The sequence below is a fragment of the Haplochromis burtoni genome, unplaced genomic scaffold (genome assembly GCF_018398535.1).
Source record: "Haplochromis burtoni strain Fernald_Lab_line unplaced genomic scaffold, NCSU_Asbu1 Contig_108, whole genome shotgun sequence".
NCBI lineage: Eukaryota > Metazoa > Chordata > Actinopteri > Cichliformes > Cichlidae > Haplochromis > Haplochromis burtoni.
Genome location: NW_024582469.1, coordinates 1,664,506 through 1,680,687, shown reverse-complemented (window position 1 = coordinate 1,680,687; position 16,182 = coordinate 1,664,506). Strand labels below are relative to the sequence as shown.

The window sequence follows — 16,182 nt, the reverse complement described above, 5'->3', positions numbered from 1 at the left end:
ATATATATATATATATATATAATTATTATTATTCTTTTTTTTTAATTATTCAGCCTTTCTGGAGGAGCAGCATCAGTGTAAAAGCTGGCTGTCAACATCAGAGAAACCACGTCTTTTGGGGTAATGCCATGTTTTCATTGGGGAACTGACAGTGCACATGCTGGCACTCACACATTCAGTATGCTCCTTTCCATCTCTGCTTTTTTTCTCTCCCCCCCCTCTACAAAAATTTAAAAAAATATATGCATACATGCACACAGCCCACATTGTTGCCTTGCTTACTCAGATTTGTATGTGATGCATTTAACATCTAGACTCTGACATCTGCATACGTAGCATGCTGGCTGCTGTGTAGAAGATGGGAAAACATCAGAAGAGACATTAGACTTTATATATGTACGTGTGTAAAAGCAGTGTGTGTGTGCGTGTGTGTGTATGTGTGTGATATAATGATCCATTCTTCTTTCTTCCAGGAGAAATGGTATATTTCAGAACTCTGCAGTAATGGTAGTATGCATATGTATATTCAGTTAGGCTGTTTGAATATACAGGCCTTGTTAACTCCCATTGCATTACTGGTGAAAAAGATAAGTATTAATGACACTGGCAATTGTTTATCTACTGTGGCAATTTTGTACTGGCTAAGTGTTCCAAGATTGTGTAATGAGCACTTAAAAAAAATGTTATAATAAATATTTCCCTAGCATCAAATTAAGAATAAGTAACAGAAAGAAAACAAACCAAATTAAAAAAAATTTGTGTGAGTGGCCAGAAAAGACCTTTTGCTGTTTGTGTTTCTCCTCTGGAAGTCCTTAATTTGCCCACTACTTTTTGACAAATAAAGCACTGAGCTGTCTCTCAAACGACTCTCTCTTAGTAACCATGACCAGTGGCAGCTAGTAATGATATTGGGTGGGTGGGCATAAAAAAATGCATTACACTATAGCAGCAGCATCACATTCTTGATACCACATTACAGCCACAAAACCTTGTCATAGTAACACTGTTCTGGCTCCTTAAGAGTCACCACTCACGTTATGTAGTGTTATACAAGTTCATGCAATCTTTATTCGTTTCTGGCACACTGTTCATTTTATTTTGACATTCTACCGGAAGTGCTACTTCTCATTACTTCCTGTCTAACGGGAGAAGGACAGTTTGCTACTCCTGTGCCTGCCTATGCTGCCTCTTAAGCCAGCACAGTCTGTAAGTTGGCAGTAATGTTGTGTTTTACCGGTGAATGTTTAGCACTAACTGCCGTGTGTTGTTTGTGATATTTTGAGAAGGTAAATTGACTCAATGTTGTGCTTTATTAGTCATTAGCCTAAACGCTAATTAGCGCTAGCTAACCGCTAACGTTAGCTTGTTAGCTTGTTTCGTTCTGCTTTGCTTTGCATAGTAACAGGTCATAGATCTTCTAATTGTAAGAATGTTTGCTTATATTAGCTCACATGGGATATTTTGTGTTTGTTTACAGTTTTACCATTCATCCATTCATGTATTTCACAAAGCCATGCTATGCATCCAATCAAATAAATCCACCAGAAAGGAACAACGGTGTGGTTTTTCTACATGGGATGATGGTTGTCTGTCTGCCTAGTTAAGTGCGAGGGCAGAATAGTAAAAAGACTGGCGAAACGGCTACTTCAGGAGGCAGTCTTCCAGACATCTGACCCAGACGCCACTATGCTGTCAGCAGAGGAGGAGCAGCTGGAGGTACGGTCCACCTGCTCTGGATCAACATCCAGATCCCGCAGCTCACTCGCCAAAGCAGCAGTCGAAGCACGGGCAAAGGCCGAAGCAGCACGCGCCAGAGCAGAGTTTACACGACGGGAGATTGAGGTGAAAATGAGGCAAGCAGAGTTAAGTGCTACATTAGAAGCACTAAAAGAAGAAAAGGAAGCAGAAGCTGCGCTCGCTGAAGCCAATGTATTTGAAGCAGCAATAGCAGAGGAGGTAAGCGGGGAAATGTGGTCATCTCGCGTGTCAGAAAAACAATATGGGGAATCACGACAGGGTCAAGAGAACTCACAACCAGCGCTGAACTCTCACGCTCTACTCCAGCTTCCAGCTTCAACCCAGTCATACAGACTACAGAGTTATCTTGGATATTCTTCACCAGAGCATCGCAGAGAAGACTTGCCGGACCCCAAACACTTTACGCCGATAAAACAATGTGACATCAGACCAATCCCTGATCCAGCCACTTCACCTCAATATGTCCCACAGGTAAATCAACAGGACATCAAATATGAGATTGGCAGCCATCTGACACCAGCTGCTGATACCCAAGAAAAATGTGGCCAAAGGTATGTAAGTACCACACCGCAACCTATGAGCTTTTCCCCTTACACTCCACCTTTCCAGCCAACGCAATTCAACAACGGGAACAGTGACTTTGCTAATCTCGCTAAGTTTCTGGCAAAAAGAGAATTGGTGGCAGACGGTCTGACAAAGTTTACGGACAGAGCAGAGGACTACTGGGCATGGAGAGCTTCTTTCTGTAACGCTATTGAAGGGTTAAGCTTAAAGCCTAGCGAACAGTTAGATTTGCTCACCCGGTGGCTTGGAGAAGAGTCGTCTAAGCATGCCAAACGTATACGCTCTGTCCATCTCAACAATCCAGCAGAGGGCCTACGTCGAGTTTGGACACGGCTACAAGAATGTTATGGCACCCCAGAGGCTATTGAGAAGTCGCTCCTTGACAGACTTGAACGCTTTCCTAGAGTGTCAAACAAAGACCCCCAGAATCTCAGAGAACTTGGCGACCTACTTTCTGAAATTGATGCAGCCAAATCAGACGGCTCTTTACCTGGGCTAGTGTATTTGGACACATCACGTGGCATTGCCCCGATAGTTGATGAGTTGCCAACAAATCTTCAAGACAGGTGGATGTCAGAGGGGACTAAATACAAGCAGAGACATGATGTATATTTCCCTCCATTCTCATTCTTCTGTCGCTTCATACAAGATGAAGCGAAAATGAGAAACGACCCCAGTTTTAAGTCTACTGTATCAGGTCCCACATCCTATCCAACAACTCACGACAACCACTATACAAGATTTGCCAAGTCAAGACCGCCTGTTGCCGTCCACAAAACAGAGGTAAACAAAACTCACAAACCAAGCTTAGGCAGCACGAGTGAGCTCACAAACAAACTCTGTCCCATCCACAAGAAACCGCACCCGTTAAAGAAGTGTAGAGGTTTCAGGGAAAAGACACTAGATGAGCGTAAGGCATACCTCAGGGAACACAACATCTGTTTTAGGTGCTGCGATTCCTCAGCTCACCAAGCTAAAGACTGTAAGGAAGAGATTACTTGCCTAGAGTGCAACAGCAACAAACACGTTGCAGCGCTGCATGCAGGTCCAGCTCCATGGACACAAAACACAAAAGCTCAAAACATTGCCCCAGACCAGGACAGGGAGGAGCATGGCGGGGAGAGTAGCCTAGACTTGGAGACTAGCTCAGCATGCACTCAAGTTTGTGGGGACTTAGGTAGGGGGCGTTCCTGCTCCAAAATATGTCAAGCCTACATTTATCCAAAGGGGCATCCAGACAAAAAGGTCAAGGTTTACGCTATCATAGATGACCAGAGCAATAGGTCATTAGCGAAGTCAAATCTTTTCGACACCTTTGGCATCCCAATGAGCAACCTAGCGCCATACACACTTAAGACATGTACAGGGGTTTCCACTACAAATGGCCGCTTAGCTGAGAACCTCTTTATACAGTCCGTTGATGGCCAGTTCAGCTCTCCTCTGCCTTCTTTGCTCGAGTGTGACTCACTCCCAGACAACAAGAATGAAATACCAACGCAAGAGATTGCCCTAGCCCATCAACACCTCAAACACCTAGCAGATCATATGCAGCCCCTAGACCCTGAGGCCAACATTATGTTGCTGTTAGGCCGAGACATAATACAAGTGCACAAAGTGTATGAACGAGTGAATGGACCAGTCAATGCTCCATTTGCCCAGAGACTTGCACTTGGGTGGGTTATTGTAGGTGATGTATGCCTAGGAGGAGCCCATAAGCCAGCCATCATAGGCACATACAGAACGAGTGTTCTAGAGAACGGGCGTCCAAGTCTCCTAACACCCTGTCAAAACAGCTTTCATGTCAAAGAGCAGTCACACAACAAATCCTGGAACACTCACAATTCATGTCAAATAGGGAAACACATATTCCAGCAAAGTGAAAAGGACGAAGAGCTAGCCCCTTCCCTTGAGGACCAAGCCTTTCTGGAAATTATGGAAAGAGACTTTTACCAAGACGATGCAAATAGCTGGACAGCTCCACTTCCTTTCCGTACACCGAGAACCCGCCTCCCAAACAACAGAAACCAAGCACTCAGCCGCTTAGAGTCGTTGCGCCGCACATTAAATAAACGCCCTGAAATGGAGAGACATTTTATGGATTTTATGCAGGGGTTGTTTGACAGGGATCACGCTGAACCAGCACCAGCTCTCGAAGAAGGAGAAGAATGCTGGTATCTGCCCTTCTTTGGCGTTTATCACCCGCAGAAGCTCGGGAACATCAGGGTGGTATTTGACTCAAGTGCTAAGTTTCAGGGAGTGTCCTTAAATGATGTGCTGCTCAAAGGTCCAAATATGAATAACAGTCTGATTGGGGTGCTCATCCGTTTCAGAGAAGAAACGGTGGCTGTCACAGCGGACATACAACAAATGTTCCACTGCTTTCAGGTGCGAGAAGACCACAGGAACTTCCTCCGGTTCCTTTGGTACCGCAACAATGACCCAAGAGACCCAGTTGTCGAGTACAGAATGAAAGTGCACGTGTTCGGCAACAGCCCCTCTCCAGCGGTGGCAATTTTCGGTCTGAGAAAGGCAGCACACCTGTTCGACACACAGCACTATTCTGAGGCCAAACAGTTTGTTCAAAGACATTTCTATGTCGACGATGGACTCAAATCCCTCCCTACTGAGTCAGAGGCAATTAAGCTCCTCAAAGACACACAGGAGCTGCTCGCTGCGTCCAACCTGAGGCTCCACAAAATAGCTTCAAACAGCCCAAATGTCATGAAAGCATTCTCTACTGTAGACTTGGCAAGCGGGCTCAAGGACATAGATTTCAACACAGAGTTTCCTCCAATGCAGAGAAGCTTAGGAGTATGTTGGGACATTGAAGGCGACACCTTCACATTCAGAGTCTCTCAAACCGAAAAGCCTTACACGAAAAGAGGTGTTCTGTCCACTATCAACAGCCTTTTTGACCCGCTGGGGTTTGCAGTGCCAGTGAGCATCAAGGGGAGGGCACTGTTGCGGGAGCTGACAAAAGAGACTTGTGGGTGGGATGAGACTCTTCCAGAGGGCATGTTCAAGGAGTGGTCAGAATGGAAGAATGCTCTCAAACAACTCGAGCAAATCTGTATCCCGAGGCCATACTGCTCCTTCTCCTTTCTTGGTGCGAAGCACAGAGAAATCTGTGTCTTCTGTGATGCATCAACCCAGGCTATTGCAGCTGTGGCTTACCTGAAGTTAACGAACAAAAATGGTGAGACAGAGTTTGCGTTCATATTCGGGAAAGCCAAACTTGCCCCCAAGCCCGATCTTACCATTCCCAGGCTCGAGCTGTGTGCATCGGTGTTAGCGGTGGAAGTTGGGGAACTAATCAGAGATGAAATGGACATTCAGATTAGTAACATGCGCTTCTTCTCCGACAGCAAAGTCGTTCTTGGCTATATCTACAATGAGGCAAGAAGATTTCACGTTTTCGTGAACAACCGGGTGCAACGCATCAGACGAGCAACAGTACCAACTCAGTGGGGCTATGTACCCTCGGTGCACAACCCGGCCGATCACGGATCCAGATCTCTACCTGCCGAAAAACTGTTGTCCAGCACATGGTTGAAAGGGCCGGAGTTTCCCTTAAAGCCCTTACAGAGCAACTCATCAGATACATTCCAACTTCAAAACCCCGACTCAGACATTGAAGTTCGTCCCTTGATCACTGCCACCATTCAAACATCATACCCCTGTTTAAAGACTGCAAACTTAGAATCTTTCTCCAGCTGGCAGTCCCTTACCAGGGCAGTTGCACGTTTGGCACACATTGCACACACCTTTAAGGTAAAGCAATCAGGCGGACAATGTAAGGGATGGCATATATGTTATGAACTCACTACCTCAGATTTTGAGCAAGCAAGAGAGACGGTTATAAAAGCAGTCCAACAAGAAAGCTTCCCAGAGGAGCTCAAACAAATAGAGTCAAGGAAGGACATCCCAAAGAAATGCCCTCTCTTAAAACTTTCTCCCTACCTTGACAAATCAGGCCTCCTGAGGCTTGGCGGACGCCTTCTTCATTCTGACCTTGAGTCCACAGAAAAACACCCCTTAATTATGCCGCACAAACACCATGTAACTAACCTGTTAGTCCGCTATTACCATGAAAGGGTCAGGCACCAGGGGCGTCATCTTACAGAGGGTGCTTTAAGATCCGCAGGTTACTGGGTCTTAGGAGGTAAACGCCAGATCAGCAGCCTCATTTACTCATGCGTAGTTTGTCGCAAGCTAAGGGGAGTAACACAGGTCCAAAAAATGTCAGATCTTCCTGCAGAACGTCTTAGTGCTGAGCCTCCATTCTCTTACGTAGGCATAGATGTGTTCGGGCCATGGTCGGTTGCCTCTCGTCGTACTCGGGGCGGACTTGCCAGCAGCAAACGATGGGCAGTGATGTTCACCTGCATGAGCACAAGGGCAGTTCACCTTGAGATCATAGAGGGGATGGACACGTCTAGCTTCATTAACGCTCTCCGCAGGTTCTTTTCAGTCAGAGGACCTGCAAGGCAATTGAGATCGGATTGTGGAACTAACTACACAGGAGCCTCCAGGGAGCTAGGGTTTGACAAAAGGATTCCTTGTGACCCACGTGTTAAATCCTTCCTAAATGATCATGGATGTAGTTGGGTCTTCAACCCTCCCTACTCTTCTCACATGGGGGGCAGTTGGGAACGGATGATAGGAGTGGCACGTAAGATATTAGATTCCCAGCTCGCTCAACTTGGTTCCAGGCCCCTCACGCACGACGTCCTGACCACCTTCATGGCAGAGGTGGCCGCCATCATCAACGCACGGCCGCTGGTTCCAGTGTCAAGCGATCCCGATGTTCCGTGCATCCTTACTCCCGCCACACTCCTCACGCAAAAAGTTGGTGCACCTCCAACACCCCTAGGTGACTTCGGGGAGAAGGACCTCTACAGGCAACAGTGGAAAAGAGTTCAGAGTCTGGCCAACTCTTTCTGGCATCGCTGGCGTAAGGAGTACTTATCAACACTGCAATGCCGCCGCAAGTGGCATTCCACCAGACCAAACCTGCAGCAGGGGGATGTGGTCCTCCTGAAAGATCCTCTCGTGAAGAGAAATCAGTGGCCCATGGGGGTGATTGCAAAGGTTCATCCCAGTAGTGACGGACTTGTCAGGAAGGTAGAAGTCAAGGTGGTGAAAGATGGTAAAGCCAAAGTTTACTTTAGGCCAGTCACAGACGTTGTTCTTCTTGTATCAGCTGCTGTGCAACAAGTTTAGTTTGGGTCCAAGTGTGACATCTTACCGATGTCAGGCGGGGAGTGTTCTGGCTCCTTAAGAGTCACCACTCACGTTATGTAGTGTTATACAAGTTCATGCAATCTTTATTCGTTTCTGGCACACTGTTCATTTTATTTTGACATTCTACCGGAAGTGCTACTTCTCATTACTTCCTGTCTAACGGGAGAAGGACAGTTTGCTACTCCTGTGCCTGCCTATGCTGCCTCTTAAGCCAGCACAGTCTGTAAGTTGGCAGTAATGTTGTGTTTTACCGGTGAATGTTTAGCACTAACTGCCGTGTGTTGTTTGTGATATTTTGAGAAGGTAAATTGACTCAATGTTGTGCTTTATTAGTCACATACGAAAAAAAAATATATTTTAAAATACATTTTGAAATATATTTCAAAATATACAAAAAATGGCCAAAAAATATATGTGCTAAAATACATTTTAAAATATATTTATATATTTAAAATGTATTTTAGCACATATATGTTTTGGCCATTTTTTGTATATTTTGAAATATATTTCAAAATGTATTTTAAAATATATTTTGAAATATGTTTATGTATTTTGAAATGTATTTTAGCACATATATTTTTTGGCCATTTTTTGTATATTTTGAAATATATTAATAAAATATATTTCAAAATACAATTTAAATTTATTTAAAATCATTCAAAAAAATATAAATTTAACCCTTCATATATTTCTAAGAAAACACATTCACATGTAACATCTGAAAGAAATCTTTATTTGATGTTTAAAACATACATATAGCATATCAATCAAGCAAGGAATATTCATTTTATAAGTTTATTCTCATTACATACTTAAACATTCTAAAAGAAACACACACACACACACACACACATACATATACACACACACACACACACACACACACACACACACACACACACATATGTGTGTATGTGTATATGTGTGTGTGATTGTATGAACATAAGTCAGCATACTTAAAATGTAATTTCTTTTCCTTTTCCGGCAGTCTCAGTTCCCCCAGCTTTCACGGCAATCCTCAAAGCCCTTCTGGACACGCTGGGAAACCCCTTCCTTACCGCCACTGTAACAAACAAAAGTCACAGTTCTATTACTTTTATCAGAGTTAAAATAAAAATGTGATTTATGTTAGCTGGCTTCATTTAGCAAACAGATATTTCTGTTTATATAGATACAGATATTAATACAGATATATTTTACGCATAATTTTACCTCTTTTTTTTCCTAGATGGGAAGTCTATCCAGTTCACATTACAGTAATGCTAACACCCCTTTTGGTCGTCTCTCCTTACCTTCCAGCATTCATAAATCTGTTGACCTTCTTTGTCTGAGACCAACCACTACAATGCATCATCACCTATTTGTATTGGTAACTTACTTTACAACCTATTTTAATGGTTGCAAAGTAAGTTACTTGTGCTGTATGCAATTTTAGATACACAGAAAGTCTTCACTTACTATATATGGCTGTCATAGTGTCCTTATCAAGGGCAGTTCTTCACTCTGCGCCGATGTCCGTTTTGCTCTGTCCTCCTATAAAAAGCATGAACATTTGAGTGTTTGACTAGTTTTAGATTTCCAAAAATTTGATATTTGTACAACTAAACATTTGAACTACAATATATGCTATTGAGCGATACTTTTATGGGTAATTTTTGGTAAAGAAACTGGTGACAGAGTTGTAGGCTTTTTAAAGTACTATTAGCTAACCATTTGAACTGACTTTCAAAGCTGATTACCTTTTAAATTGCTGTGGATCAAAACCTCCAGTGGGAAGGCGGCCATTAGAAGAACACGCACCATTGAACCTGAAAATAACAAAAACAAACAAAAAACAGAACAATATATAAGAGTCCGGTAGGGTAATAAATCTCTTCTGAAGCAATATAGTTCATTTTGGGTGAAAAACAAAACATTCCTCTAAAATATATATACTGACATCACCAATCAACATCATGATTGTAATTATTTCCTTTTTAGTACATCTACTGCTGTTTGCATGTGTCAAGCACTACGACTGTATCTATGCATATAAATTCACCATATATATCCAGCAAAAATGTTTTGTTATAGTCAAAAGGAAAACAAACAAAGGCATTCAATCAGAGGTGAGAAATTAATTGGGAATATGAATTATAGGTGAACTATTCTTTACCTACTAGCAATCAAGCTTCTTTAACCAAGAAGCTTGAAATATTTGAATGTAAAATAAAATAAATAAATAAATAATAATAAAAATAACATGATGTAATTAAAATGCACAACTTACATTAAGGAAATCTGCATTTGTATCCACAGGCTAAAAGTAAAACAGTAAATGTGTTAGTGATAGTACAGGTATTTGTAAAATAAAAAAAGAAAAAAAGAGGCAGTAACTGTGACGCTTCTAGTGGGATGCTAAATGCAGAGATTTATATTTACAGTATAATACTGCATGTACGGGTAGCTGTGTTGTGAACTGTAACTGAATATTAGAGAATCTCAGAGAAATTAAATGTATTTATTTTTTGAATTTATCAATCATAAAACCGTCTGTTTTGAAGGCCTGTTACGATAGCGACTTTTTGTTGGTCGGTATATTGCCCCATAAACAATTGCGACAAGTTATGTCATTGTCATTTTAAGACCATTTTATGTCTTTGAATGTATAATCATAATATAACACCATAATAATGCAAGATCTACACACTTTCAATTGACAAACCAACATCTAATTCTTAAAGTATTTAGATCATTGAAATTAGGAATCAAAATATTAGATACCTTAAAAACTTGAATAAATAGTAAATTTTCTAACAAATAGAAAACAATGTTATTTAATGTTATTGTTTTGTTATCATTATATTTTATTTTTGTAAATATAATGGCAGATAAATTACATCATCAACAATTATTGAGGTCATGTACATGTATTGTGTGTTAAGTCGATATATCGATTATTGTGATAGGCCTACTGTTTTGGTATCATAACGAGCTTGTCAAACATGCATGACCACTAAACAATGTCTAAGCAGTAGTATTGGTCTGAATGACAACAAACATAACTAGTGTTTTGGAAAATCTGTTAGAAAACAGTTATTTCAATAATTATGATTAGCATGTGACACAGACACCGCATAAAAAACTACAACAACAAATACTTACTTTAGGAGGATGGGGGAGGGCAGCATGAGGTTGAGACTTTGACATCTGTAAAAAACAAATTCATGTATTACAAACAAGTCACTTAAAAATACATTAATGTGGCAGACTGTTCCCTGTTCAGATGCAGTGTATAAGTACAATCAGGGCTGTCACAACAATGGGGTGGGGCCAAGTGGCTGCAACCCTAGGTACAATGTGCAGGTATATATAATTACATATAATATATGTGAATAAAGCAAGAATCTGTTTAGGTTAGTCACTGTGCTGACTGATGCTTGCTAGGTTTATATGATTGCAAACTGCACAAAAACAACAACAGCAACAACATTAATGACAATGACAAACAAAATTACTTACATTTATGTAAATCTCACATTAGGAAGATCTGCATTCGATTTCATGGGCTGAAATAAATAGGCAGAAACATTACTGCTAAAAAAATAAAAAACAAAAACTCTAAAAAGCCTAAAAATGACTTAAAAAGTAAGGAAATGTGGAACATTGTAATTAGCGAACATTAATAAAGCATAACTGTTCTTTGTTTCTAACCTTGGTAAGTACTCTGTAGCCAGAAGGAGAGGTAGGATTTCTGTGAAAGCCAAATTAAATGTGAATAGGCTTTGATAGTTATTGAGAAGGCAGAATAAAAGGAAAAGGCAAAACGTCACAATATAATTAATTAAGTTACATATTTTGATTACCAAATTATGGAAGCGTGGAGCTGCCACCCAGGCAAAAGAAAAATAGAGCTGTATCACGTTATGACGTGAAATGTTTATTGTTCTAACATTATGCTTTTCATGTTTGTATAATATAATATCACGTTATTATAATATACATAATTGTCACGTTCGCACAATTTTGTACGGACGTGATAATTATGTACATTTTTCGTACAATGTTGTTCAAACATGTTGTTCAAACATGATAGTATATTGTTAGAACGATAAACTTTTCACGTTATAACGTGATATACTTATATTTCTCTTTTGCCTGGGTGGCAGCTCTACGCTTCCGTTCCAAATACACGAGAATAAAGTAATATTATATGGGAAAAGGCACCTGCTAGCTTGATGATGGAGGCTTCTTAGACTGGCCACCCGCCTTGGCTTCTTGTCGCCACTCCACGAAATAAAGGTCCGTTTCCTCCATGCCGGCTAATTATTCATCCTCATTAAAATCTCGTATATGTTCAGTTGGCAGAATTGAGAATTTTACATCTTCCAACCACTTAATTAACGCGAACATAATCGGCTTGTTTCTTCCCGTCTCCTGTATCCGGCCGTTCCTCTCGCTGTCAGATTTCGCGCCTCAGAGACGTCGTTATTTTTCAAAAAAAAAAAAAAAAGAAGAAGAAAGAAAGAAACAGTAACAACTACTAAAGAGAGTTTTTGCACGTTCATTGCACATTTGTGGGAATGTTTAAATATTTAATTTTTATTAATTACTTTTCATTATATCTTTATTTTTTAAACCACCGTGGCAATGCGCATGCGCATACACTCCTGCACGCAAAGGGCTTTGGAGTTGACGTAATGTCGCAATGCATTGTGGGAGCGCAGCACCATCTTGGCAGGTCACGAATCAAAACAAGATTGCTACGAACCATTCTGAAACGTAGCTCAAAAGAAAATGACGGTATAGAGACAGATTCTGTCCAGATGCAAAGAGACGGTACTTGATTGTTGAAATGTGGACCCGTATGAAATATAGCCGTGGAGTAGAAACCCTGAAGACCAAACCGCTATTGACTTAGCATGATCTACTCTCATACCTTGTCTGTGGAGTCAGAGCATACACGGCGCACCAATTTCGCAATTATAAATCTCTGGAGGCGCACATCCAATTCACCAAGGACTGGGTACAAGATTTGGCTATTTTTAAGCCTCCACGTTGTGAGTACGCCGTCATTCAAGCAAAGGTAAGTCAGCTTGAGTACTGCGAGTAAAATGCGTTTGATTCCCCCCAACATTCAAATTAGTGCTAGCAAAAATTCATTCGTGAGGGGGAAATTACAGTGAGAACATGTAGAGGCTCTGTTAGAGGGATAACATAGTGAGTTCAGTGCATTGATGTGACATTGTCCTGAAGGATTTAGTTATTCTTTATGGTTAAAGAAATTGCCCTAATTAATTCATATTTATTATAAATAATCCTAATTACACATCTTGCTTCCTTGTTTGTGTCCTGTGTCACTAAAAATACATTCTGTTTTAGTTTTATACATTGATTAATGACCTGCAGAATCTGCTTGTCATATTAGGTGTCCATAGTTGTCACTTAAAGTCGAACTTTATGTTTTCTCCCTCTTGAAAGTGATTACATCCTTGCATTACATACTTTAGGTTCATTTTTTGCTGATAGGTTTCTAAAAAGAAACATGCAGATTTAGAATATAACATGCAGCGTTCTATAGATGGATACATAAAAACACCTTATTTGTTACATTTATGATAAATGGATTTGAAAGTAAATAAAACACATTTGTGTCGGACTTGGCTTATTAAAGTTCTTGTCTTTAAATGAACTTTGTCTGTGTGTGTTTTAGGTCCTGCACTCTTAAAGACTGAATTGCAGCATTGCAGCCACAGGTCATTGTGAGCATCACAGGGAAGGTTGAAGCCGCCCACTGCAGCTGTATGGCTAGAGTCGTGGAGACTTGCAGCCATGTCACTGCTCTTCTGTTTAATGTAGAAGCAACAGTGAGGATCTGTGGCACAAGGACTGTTACAGATGAACCTGCATACTGGGTTTTGCTGGGTAATATGACCAAGATACAGCCAGAGGTTGGCCATAAGATAGACTTCTCCTCTTCAGCTGCCCAAAAAAAAGGTTCTTGATCAAAACATAAACAGACCATTCGTTGTGACAGGTAAAAGAAGCCATCCTCAAAAAAGAAAAGTTCCACCTGCTACTGTGGAGGAGTTGGATCAACTGATGGGACAATATTTTTCCAAGCATAGTTCTGTTCTGAATAACCCATAATGTTTTAATTTAGGGGGCCATGTAAATACTTTGCATTTACTGAATATGTACTTACTAAATACCACTGTTCAAAAGTTGAATAAAGAAACAAAGAAATGTTTGCCTATTTTTAATTAAAAGCACTTTGTCGAACATCACATCAGTTACAATGTAGAAAAAATGTTATGTATAGTTTACAAATGACAAAATGTTCACATAAAATCATGACAGCATTTGTATAATATCACCCACTACTAGCATTCTGTAATTTACTGTCTCTTTTGAAAACTTATCACTACATAAACAGCACAAGACTTAAAAGTATTTAACAAGAGCATTTTTCCCTGGTTTTACTACCACACTGGGGCACATGTTCACCAAAACGCAGCAAACCTTTGCCATCTTATCCAGGAAGGTCACCTTTTTACCCTCACATGGAAGAAGTAATCTGATTGGCATGGTGGTATGTAGCATGTAGTTTGAAGCAGGGATTTCGTAGTGCCCCATGTGTAGTGTTGGAACCCAGTCAGGATTTGTTTCATTCATTTCATAGGCTGGTTTGTTGCAATAATGCCAAATAATTAGCAACTCTATAAATAGAAGGTAGTTCTGCATGTTTGTTCTAAGTTTGTGCTATTGAAAATAAAATTAACAGGCTATAAATAATAATATGAACTTATTTAGAACTTACCTGAATGAAAATACTGGAGCACACCAACAGATATCTGTGGCTGGTAGAGAACTGAATATCAGCTCGTCTCGCAGCTGCTATCCAGGCTAGACGCCTTCTTTTGGTAACATCCAACACATAAGCTCCCTCATGATGTTTCCAGGTGAGGAAACAATGAAAAGAGAGCCTGTTTTCAAGCTTATTCCTTTGTCGGTAGTGCAATCTAACATTACAACCGACCACACAGCAAGCATTTGTTTGGCCTGCTAATATGGCGCCTTGACCAAAAATCCTGGCTACGCCCCATCCCGTAAGATCATGCTCCAGAGCCCTATTAACGTACGGATCTAGAAAGAAGACGCTGCATTTTTAACTCTGAAGGAGATGGAGAATGAGCCTATTTCCAAAACAGTGGAGTGTGTTCCTTTAAGTACTAAATTGTATATATTGTCAAAAACTAAAGTGTACATAGCAGTTGTTGTATCTTGTTTACTGTATCACTGACAGATAATTTCAAAGTCAATGAACGCTACATTATAGTGAGATATTGTGTAATGTGAAATACTGTAAGCAAATGAATAAACAACCTAATTCGTGATAGACCTTTGACTCTGTTTTGTTTGAATCCAACTGTTTTTTGCAGATGTGCATAAAACATGTTACTTTTAGTATTGTTATCATTATCATCATTATTGCACTAAATATATTTTAAATAAAGGATACTTTGATATACATTCTACTGTAAGGTTGGAAATGTATTTTCTTCACCCTAAAATATGTTTTGAAATGTATTTTGGTTTGAAAGAAATATATTTTCAATTTCAAAAATATATTTTTTTGGAGCATCACAAATACAAAATATATTTACCATATATTTGAAATATATTTTGGCCAGAAAATTGACTCAATGTTGTGCTTTATTAGTCATTAGCCTAAACGCTAATTAGCGCTAGCTAACCGCTAACGTTAGCTTGTTAGCTTGTTTCGTTCTGCTTTGCTTTGCATAGTAACAGGTCATAGTATCTTCTAATTGTAAGAATGTTTGCTTATATTAGCTCACATGGGATATTTTGTGTTTGTTTACAGTTTTACCATTCATCCATTCATGTATTTCAACAAAGCCATGCTATGCATCCAATCAAATAAATCCACCAGAAAGGAACAACGGTGTGGTTTTTCTACATGGGATGATGGTTGTCTGTCTGCCTAGTTAAGTGCGAGGGCAGAATAAACACAACAAAACTATATGGAGGAATACCCAGAATGCCAGGCAGACACACACCCACACACCTTTTGACTAGCTGTTTCTGTACACATTAACACATGCCTTTTTATTGTTTCTACAAATACAAAGTATGCAGGAATGATGGCTGAATAATCTGAAAGTTCTGCTGATGCAGCTAGGGATGAACTTAAAAATGTGTTCCAACTGTAAAATCTGCCAATAGACTACAATTGAAATATCACAACAATTTACAACATACTGACTTAAACAACATGTCCCCAATACAAGGATTTGGTATCCACAGCAAAAAATATTGATCTTTAAAGAAGTGTAACAGGAAAGAAGCATGTTACGTATTTTAAGGGGAGGGAGGGAGAGAGGGGTTGGGTTTACCTTATTTAAAGAGAAGATAACATCGTTGACTTTTCTAGGACGCAAACATGTTGCAAACGGCTTCATCATTACGTCACAGAAGTGTACTGCTATATATTTTTTTTTAAATTAAAAATGGTAGGGAGGGCTTAGCCCCGTCAGCACATTCACACCGGCCGTCCCTGACTATGACTGTGCTAACTACCCAACTGTGGGAAAGAAGGTGGAAAAATGGAGTCTG

At 40.2% G+C, this 16,182-nt stretch overlaps 1 protein-coding gene and 1 long non-coding RNA gene across 3 annotated transcripts; one reads left to right on the top strand and one right to left on the bottom strand.

The window, feature by feature from the left end:
* The first annotated feature begins 1,506 nt into the window (after positions 1-1,506).
* On the top strand, positions 1,507-15,842 carry LOC121814953. Its single transcript, XM_042223312.1, has 2 exons — positions 1,507-7,789; positions 15,431-15,842. Exon 1 carries the CDS (start codon positions 1,687-1,689, stop codon positions 7,543-7,545), a length of 5,859 nt encoding a protein of 1,952 aa, XP_042079246.1. The 5' UTR covers positions 1,507-1,686; the 3' UTR covers positions 7,546-7,789; positions 15,431-15,842.
* Positions 8,474-13,105, bottom strand: LOC121814954. 2 transcript variants are annotated; one of them, XR_006054680.1, is made up of 8 exons: positions 11,773-13,105; positions 11,260-11,299; positions 11,068-11,114; positions 10,711-10,755; positions 9,836-9,865; positions 9,306-9,374; positions 9,025-9,099; positions 8,474-8,629 (listed from the first exon to the last, which is right to left on the bottom strand). It is a non-coding gene; the product is annotated as an uncharacterized LOC121814954 (long non-coding RNA). The 2 variants fall into 2 exon arrangements; XR_006054681.1 differs by having other exon boundaries at positions 11,260-13,105.
* Positions 15,843-16,182: the final 340 nt, after the last annotated feature.